Source organism: Ictalurus furcatus, chromosome 19 (assembly GCF_023375685.1).
Source record: "Ictalurus furcatus strain D&B chromosome 19, Billie_1.0, whole genome shotgun sequence".
Classification (NCBI taxonomy): Eukaryota; Metazoa; Chordata; class Actinopteri; order Siluriformes; family Ictaluridae; genus Ictalurus; species Ictalurus furcatus.
In genome coordinates, this window is record NC_071273.1 from 25,759,063 (window position 1) to 25,767,987 (window position 8,925).

At 41.4% G+C, this 8,925-nt stretch overlaps 1 protein-coding gene across 1 annotated transcript; it reads left to right on the top strand.

Moving 5' to 3' along the window:
- The first annotated feature begins 1,808 nt into the window (after nt 1-1,808).
- Nucleotides 1,809-7,772, top strand: LOC128623155 (scavenger receptor cysteine-rich type 1 protein M130-like). The gene is made up of 9 exons (XM_053650040.1): nt 1,809-2,019; nt 3,513-3,575; nt 3,820-4,122; nt 4,301-4,492; nt 4,733-5,047; nt 5,132-5,452; nt 5,615-5,929; nt 6,147-6,352; nt 7,134-7,772. The coding sequence occupies exons 1-9, from the start codon at nt 1,809-1,811 to the stop codon at nt 7,617-7,619; spliced, it is 2,412 nt and encodes an 803-aa protein (XP_053506015.1). The 3' UTR covers nt 7,620-7,772.
- The last annotated feature ends 1,153 nt before the right edge of the window (nt 7,773-8,925 follow it).

Sequence of the window (8,925 nt, forward strand, 5' to 3'; positions counted from 1 at the left end):
ATCACGGAAAGTTTAGAGATTCCTGAAATGTCTGGCCAATCACAACGCAGCGTAGTGACCCACTTTATAGACTGAACCAAACACTCTACACTAACACATGAGCTGACCTCAGCCAGGTTAGTCAGGTTCCCCGAGTGGAACAGCTGAAGAACCCTTAAGCTTGCCGAATATTTCAAGACTGCATATGTACAAAAACACAAATAAAGCATCAAACAGAAATCTGCAGGTTCTAAATGTGTAACTACAACAGTGCATTTAACAAACATACGATTCAAGATGTTCTAGTTTAGACGTGAATGTTCTTAGAGGAAAACTGGGGCAGTAAACAGGCAGCCCAGACTGTAGAGCGGAGTGTAACAGAGGAGTCGACCAGATAAAGAGTCTGAGACAGACAGAGAGGAGGAGAACTTCACCATCCAGCAGGGAGGATCTGCTCACATCAGTGACACGTTCATGTGGAAATCTCATCAACTCTACGTCCTCCTCATGCACAGATCCTGAAACCCAGACTAAATGCTCGTGTATTTAAAAAATAATATCTAATAGGAAGTGAAATGGTAAGAATTATTGAGTCAAAATTTTCAAATATTCCTTAAAATTATTATTAAATAAATGTTAAACTTCAGTAAAAAAAAAAAAAAAAGTCTAGAAATGATTTAATGTTGATCATGATATAATGTTGTAATAAAGTAATAATAAATATTAAACGTGTGTGTGTGTGTGTGTGTGTGTGTGTAGATGATGTAGTTGCAGTGTGCTGCAGTGGTTTATCAGTGTGTGTGCGTGTGTGTGTGTGTGTGTGTGTGTGTGTGTAGCTGATGTAGTTGCAGTGTGCTGCAGTGGTTTATCAGTGTGTGTATCTGCTCTGTGCAGCTGTCAGGCATTAATGCTGTACGACAGCCGAGTGCTTCCTCTCTCTGAAATCAGTGTGTGATGTGGTCGACTCTCGTCAGTCACACACCTCAGAGACGGGAGACGGAGCTCTGTTCCTCAGTCACACCTCAGAGACGGGAGGCGGAGCTCTGTTCATCAGCGCTGACGTTATTTTGATATATATGGAGAAAGTGAGAGATGCCTCGTCTGATTTGTTATTGAGGCTGTGTGATGATTTCCTCTCGTCTTTCTAATAAGGTAACAGTGTGTGTGATTGGTGACTGTCTCTCTCTCTCTGTCTGTCTCTCTGTCTCTCTCTCTGTAAGGGGCAGAGTGAGGGGACACACTTCTCTCAGTCTCTCTGGGCGAGTGGAGGTGAACACATCGTGTACAGCGAGGAGGGAGATGGAAATCTGTCTGACTTTTATTCTTCTCTCATCCACACTCACACTCACAGCAGCTGGTAAGTACACACTGATTATTCACACTAAAACATCACACACTTCTCACTTTAACAGTAGCCACCATTTTTAATCCTGAAATGGGAGAAATTTTCCTGGACTGATCGTAACTTTATAAACAGTGAAAGTCTTTCATTTTTATAGAATTTAAAAAGCTGTACATGAGCGTACACACATCATCCTCAGGCGTTTTTCTGAGGCCTCAGTTATAAAATCAGGTCCAGATTAATGATTACAGTTTACACAGGATTTATTGTGTGTGTGTGTGTGTGTGTGTGTGTGTGTGTGTGTGTGTGTGAGAGAGAGAGAGAGAGAGAGAGTCCTCCTAAACCATGACAGAAAATAAACTCTCTCTCTCTCTCTCTCTCTCTCTCAGACAGTGTGAGGTTGGTGGATGGTGGAAGTCGCTGTGCTGGGAGAGTGGAGGTTCTTCATGATGGACAGTGGGGAACAGTGTGTGATGATTACTGGGATATGAGAGAAGCTGCAGTGGTGTGTAGAGAGCTGAGCTGTGGGGAGCCTGTAAATGTGCGGTATGCTGCTCACTTTGGAGAAGGATCAGGAGAAATCTGGATGGATGATGTGGATTGTAGAGGATCAGAGTCGACACTGAAGAACTGTAGCTCAGTAGAGTGGGGGAATAATGACTGTGGTCATGATGAAGATGCTGGAGTCACCTGCTCAGGTAAACTGTTTTTAATAACATTTAAAATGTCTTCTAGAAAATATCATGATTAACACAATCTATGCTTAAGTTCTTTAAAATAAATGTTGAGCGTAATAGACTGAGCTGCCAGAGTCTGGTGTAAAGTCCACTTTGATTAAGACAATAATAATAATAATAATAATAATAATAATAATAATAATAATAATAAATAAAAATAAATAATAATAATAATAGTGGTTAGCATGTTCTCCTCACACCTCCAGGGTCGGGGGTACGATTCCCACTGTGGCCCTGTGTGTGTGGAGTTTGCATGTTCTCCCCGTGCTGCGGGGGTTTCCTCCGGGTACTCCGGTTTCCTCCCCCAGTCCAAAGACATGCATGGTAGGCTGATTGGCGTGTCTAAAGTGTCCGTAGTGTATGAATGGGTGTGTGAGTGTGTATGTGATTGTGCCCTGCGATGGATTGGCACCCTGTCCAGCCTTTTGCCCGATGGTCCCTGGGATAGGCTGAAAAAGAGTAAGCGGTAGAAGATGTATGGATGGATGGATAATAATAATAATAATAATAATAATAATAATAATAATAAAACAACAATAATAATAATAGTAAGATCTCAGGTGACCACTTTTTATGACCATAGTTATTCTCGATTGTTTTTCCAAGAGCAGAGAGACATCTTAATCAGAGATATCGTTTATCCTGAGGAGTTCTTTTTTCTGGATTAAATTATGCCTGAACTTGTTTCTCTGTAAGTGTAGCAGATGAGCGCTCGGTCAGATTATCCCTCATACCGTGATTATGTTTTCTTTACAGGAAAGCGCATGGAATTAACACAAACATTGTCATTATTTTACTAATTTGAAGAATCAAAATTACAATTTAAAAGCATTATAAACCTGATTACGAAATAACAGGATGTGCTGGATCGAGTGCTATTTCAGAAGCAGTAGAGTAATGAGTGCAGAAGCCATGTAATTAAATTAATAGAATGATTCATGCAGCAAAATGTTATCGGTATACTAGACTCAACACTCACCATCTTCTCATTCATATATCATCATATTAGTCTTTTCACTTTCAAATTGTTTCTTTCTTTTATGTTACATTGTGTTACATTTGACAGGAAATGTATAAAATGCTATTTTCAGTACCGGATTTTTTGGGAAGTTAAAGATGAGTGTTTGTGTTTAAAGGCAGTGGTCTAGACTCTATTTAGAAAATCCTGTCTCAGACACTTCTACTAAAGACAAATCTGGCAACCTTAGAGCCATGAATTACATGCAGGTGAATTTAATAATCTGAGTGAAGAAATCATAAACTGACTTAAGCAGCTGCGTAACCCGACTCTGAATATGAGGAACTTTTCTGCTTACATATTGATGTTACTTTTGGAGTTAAGTCACTGACTCTGAATCCGGCCCACTGTAATTGTTGTGACTCTTAAACACTATTTCTGTAACTTTAACGTTCATTATGACTTCACCACTTTAAATATCTGTGTTTTAATGTAGGGAATGAAGCTGAGAATTATGATGACACCCTTACAGCTGATCAGAAGACAGTTATACTGACAGGTATGTAATAATGTGACAGTTTTTAATCTCAATCATGAACACAGTCATAAATAACATCAAAGTGGATTTACTGTCACTGATTTAGTTAATTTTGACAGAGAACATAACAGACATAGATCATCACAAACAAGACTGGATTCTCACTCTGTTCTTCTGTACATCTCTCTCTCTCTCTCTCTCTCTCTCTCTCTCTCTCTCTCCCTCTGTCTCTCTTTCTCTCTCTCTCTCTCTCTCTCTCTCTCAGACAGTGTGAGGTTGGTGAATGGTGGAAGTCGCTGTGCTGGGAGAGTGGAGGTTCTTCATGATGGACAGTGGGGAACAGTGTGTAGTTCTGCCTGGGATATGAAAGATGCTGCAGTGGTGTGTGGAGAGCTGCGCTGTGGGGAGGCTGTAGAGCTGCGGTATTGGGCGGAGTTTGGAGAAGGTTCAGGAGAAATCTGGATACATGATGTGTACTGTAGAGGATCCGAGTTGACTCTGAACAATTGTAGCTCACAAGGGAAACATAACTGTGATCATGGTGATGATGCTGGAGTCATCTGCTCAGGTAAACTGTTGAAAATGTTAAACTTAAACAATTAGAATGATTTGACCAATTTTAATTTTACCAATACATTAATTAAGTACATTTTTATTTTATTTAAATTGAAAGCATTTTTTGGGAATGTTTTTGTGATATGTTCTTTAAAATGTGCAGAATATTTACACAATTAAATTAAACACAGGTCACAGAATGTCGAGACTCACTGCTGGTCCTCACCGGTGCTCTGGGAGAGTGGAGGTGTTTCATGGAGGTTCCTGGTCCACAGTGTGTGATGCTGACTTTGACCAGCAGGATGCAGAGGTTGTGTGTCGAGAGCTGGGCTGTGGGATTCCTGTGGAGGTGCTGGGATCAGCTGCTTTTGGCCGAGGGGAGGGTCAGGTGTGGACAGAGGAGCTTCAGTGTAGAGGAAATGAATCTGAGATTACCTTCTGTCCAACATCATCTTCACTCAAACACTCAACCTGCTCCCATTACAACGATGTGGGATTAATATGTTCTGGTGAAGTATCATGATTTAACTTCTGTTTAAATAGAGAACACATACCTGTCAATCAAACTTTAAGCTGTCTTTGTTAATTTTCCTCTTTCACTGAGCTCTCGGCTGTTTGTTCAGGTCACACAGGGGCGCGGCTGGTGAACGGACCGGACTCCTGTTCTGGTCGAGTGGAGCTCCAGTACCTCAGTGACTGGGGCACAGTTTGTGCTGTAGGCTGGGATATGAGAGCTGCAGATGTTCTCTGTGCACAGCTGGATTGTGGGAGTGCTGTGGCTGTGGTGGAGGTCGACTGGTTTGGGGAGGGGAGTGGCCACATCTGGGCTGATGTGTTTGATTGTCAGGGAAACGAGACACACCTATCACAATGTGGCATCTCATCATGGAGTCGAGCTGCATGCTCTCATAAACACGATGCTGGAGTCATCTGTAATGGTGAGATATTAACATCACCTACACCACGTTAGTGAATAAAGTCAGTGTTCATTAGAATATTTAAATGATGTTCTTCTGCTTCAGGATCATCCGTGGCGTTTCATGAGGGGCGAGTGCGGTTGTCTGGAGGGAGCGAGTGTCAGGGGGAGGTGGAGATTTATTTCAGGCAGGACTGGAGGAGAGTTCTCCTGGACTCGTGGAGTCTGTCTGAGGCGTCTGTGCTCTGCAGACAGCTGGGCTGTGGCTCCGTGCTGAACTACCGCTCCTCTCCATCCACCACTGAACACAAACACATGTGTGTAACGGGTTTCAGCTGCTCTGGGAGTGAAGCTCATCTGGGGAACTGCAGCAGTGCACAACCTGTCAACTGCAGCTCCGGGGAACAGCTGTACATCACCTGCTCAGGTAAGCAGCACAACACCTACCAATGAACAGCTAATAACAACAGTAATACAAGTTTTATAATTCTAAAGTATCTTACTAAATATACAGAGTAATAAAACATGTTATAAGATTTTATTAGTTTTATATATCTTATTATGTTTAAAAAAAATATCTTTAATCCAGGCCTCAGCTCCATCAGACTGGTCGGTTCTGGGGGAGACTGTGCAGGAAGGCTGGAGGTTTTCCACAGTGGCTCGTGGGGGACAGTGTGTGATGACTCGTGGGATATTGAGGATGCGCAGGTGGTGTGCAGACAGCTGCAGTGTGGAGTGGCCCTCAGTACCCACATACCAGCCTGGTTTGGTCCTGGAGCTGGGTCCATATGGCTGAATGAGGTGGAGTGTGAGGGGAACGAGACGTCCCTGTGGAACTGCAGATTTCAGCTGTGTGAAGAGGGTGAATGTGGACACCAGGAGGACGTAGGAGTCGTGTGCTCAGGTACAGTGTAATGACTGAGATTAAACCTGTAAATATGAATATGTCTGTATTTCAAAACTGAGGTCCAAAGTTCCTGAAATTCACCATGATAGACCTGTTTATAAATGTAATCCATGTTGAATATCTTTTTTACATAAAGATAACATTACACATATTTAACTGAATCAATAAAACAGGATTTTTACAGATTAAGTGCAAGTCATCCTTCTCTCACCAGAGTTTAAAGAGATCCGACTCACGGAGGGCTGTGAGGGGAATCTGGAAGTGTTCTACAATGGAACCTGGGGTAATGTGTGTCACAACGAGATGGAGATGGAGTTAGAAACAGCAGATATGGTGTGTCGAGAGCTGAACTGTGGAAGACGCGAGCGTTTGGACTCGGCCAGAGCGAGAGTCGAATCTGCTCCTAACTGGATGGATCATGTGAAATGTAGGAAACACGACTCTAATCTGTTGAAGTGTCCATCTTCACCCTGGGGACAGAACAGATGTGATAGTGGTGATGAGGTGGTTCATATTACCTGCACAGGTAGGAGGAGTCTCTCTCTCTACTAGTTTTATACATTGCTGTAGAATTTGCATAAATATTCCAGCTATAAAATAAGAAAGTTTGAAAAGTCTGTTTCATGCATTTTATTACTGCAGACGATGGAATGTCTCTACGTACTCATGGAACATGCTCGTCATTTCCTCTTCAGAAATATTGCTCAAGTAAGGACACTTAAATCTGCAGCTTGATAAGGAAAGAGTTACTGTTTCTACCCAGAAGTTGATTATTTTCCTGTAACAGCAGGTCCTGAAGTGATTTATTCCTCTAATAACACAGCAATAAACCAACGATTACATTTTTTAGATTAAAGGATGATATGAAATGCATTTTATCAATTTAAAGTTTATTTAATGTTGTTGAATAAAACAGTTAATTCCTGTTATCACTTACATTATAGTAGCTATAAACAGTCGTTCCACAACAAGCTTCTCTTTATATCACATTGACATTTTCAAAAATTCACAGTCATGTTACAGAGAAACTGTGAAGCGTAAACTTCTCTGTTCTGAAGATGTCAGAAAACTTAAAGTTACAGCTTTACCTCTGACTGTTACAAAGCGCTGACACTGGAGACTCCTTCCATTAATGTGACAGAAACATCTCATTACAGAAAATAATTTTGGGTAAACTAGAGCATGTTGAGTATAATATAAGGTTATATTATCATTGTGTTGTAGTGAGCTGTGTGACTGGAGCTGTTATTCAGCGTTGGTGTGTTTCCTCATGTGTGATGTGTGTGATGTAGAGCACTGGTCTCTCAGGCTGAGTGGAGGAGAGGGAAGCTGCTCTGGGAGGTTGGAGGTGTATCATAACGCTACGTGGGGCTCCGTTTGTGATGATCAGTGGAACATCAGGAACGCTCAGGTGGTGTGCAGACAGCTGGGCTGTGGGTCGGCGCTGAGTGCTGATAGGAATGTTAGTTCTGGTCCTGGTGAAGGGACTATCTGGCTGAACAGAGTGAAGTGTCGAGGGGATGAGATTCACCTGTGGGACTGTCATCATTCCCTGAAGAAACACACTGACTGCTCTCATGCTGGAGTCACCTGTGCAGGTCAGAGGGGTGTGCTAACTTTTCAGCTTCCTGTCTCCACTCATTACACTTTTCTCCCAGTGTTAAGACCTGATAACTTTTATTTATAATCTTAGATATTAGTTTGAAAGCTCAGACCCTAAACTGTAATACACTGATCAGCAGGTCATAACCCTTATTTAGTGAGAGTATATTTTATTATATGATAGAAAGTGTTTTTATATTCTGTAAATACAGACGTGTCCACTACTACACCCATCACCACCACCACCACCACCACCACCATCACCACCACCACCAAATCAGGTATGTATATTTGTTACAATACAATATTTGTTACTGTTCATCATTTTTGTAAATATTTATGATTACAGTGTCGTATCAAGATCCTCTTCTGTGTTTTTAACTTCAGTAAGAGCTCCTCCAAATCCTCCAGCACCTAAAGCTCCACCCACCCCTCCACTGGTTCTCTTTGTGTTGGGAACGCTGCTCTTCCTGGCCTTAGTGCTTCTGCTGGTCCTGTTTTACCAGAACAGAGTGCTCAGGAGAGGTACGAGACATACCTGTAAATACTAATTACATTTTATCCTGCTGTTAAAATTGTCCTGTAAGAATTTCATTAAAAGTTATTATTATTATTATTATTATTATTATTATTATTATTATTATTATTATTATTATTATTATTATTATCCACTCCCAGTTGTCTCTAAGAGGAGGCGTAAGACTCAGCCTGAGGCAGTCTATGAGGAGATCAACCACAGATACATCACTAGAAGAAGGACGAGCTCCACTCAAAGAGGTGAGTGATATGTGGACTGTTCTACATCACACTTATTGTATTCCATTTAAACTTGTAGCTGAAATTCACTGCATGCAAATCATCAAATCACTCGATATGTGTGTGTGTGTGTGTGTGTGTGTGTGTGTGTGTGTGTATACGTGTGTGTGTGTGTGTGTTTCTCCCTCCCTCTGTGTGAGTGATATAAATAATTGTGTGTGTGTGTGTGTGTGTGTGTGTGTGTATACGCTTTCCTGCACAGGTGCATCCCCCCTCAAACTTGCCCTCTGTGTGAGTGTGAGTGTGTGTGTGTGTGTGTGTGTGTGTGTGTGTGTGTGTATTAGGACTGAGATTATAAAATGAACTGATGAATGAATTAAACTAATCCCAATTAATCACAGATCAGTTTTGGGTGAGAAATTACCCCCCAAAAGATCATTTAAAGTCATTATTGTGTTAGATGAGAAAAGCATTGAATAGACGTTACAAAAAGTAGCTTTAGAAAGAAATATATTATTTTATTTTATTCAACATAGAATTTATTACACATAAACTTTTAGGTTGTATCGGAGGACGCAATTCGAAATGCTTCCATCAACCCCCTTCCTCCATATTAACAGTCCTACAGTCCACAG

Excerpts from the sequence above, each read along its gene's own strand:
- LOC128623155 (XM_053650040.1), top strand. The coding sequence starts at position 1,809 with ATGAGAGAAGCTGCAGTGGTGTGTAGAGAGCTGAGCTGTGGGGAGCCT. Across the intron at positions 4,493-4,732 it reads TGCTTTTGGCCGAGGGGAGG|GTCACACAGGGGCGCGGCTG; the intron begins GTCAGGTGTGGA and ends CTGTTTGTTCAG. Across the intron at positions 5,453-5,614 it reads GCTGTACATCACCTGCTCAG|GCCTCAGCTCCATCAGACTG; the intron begins GTAAGCAGCACA and ends TCTTTAATCCAG.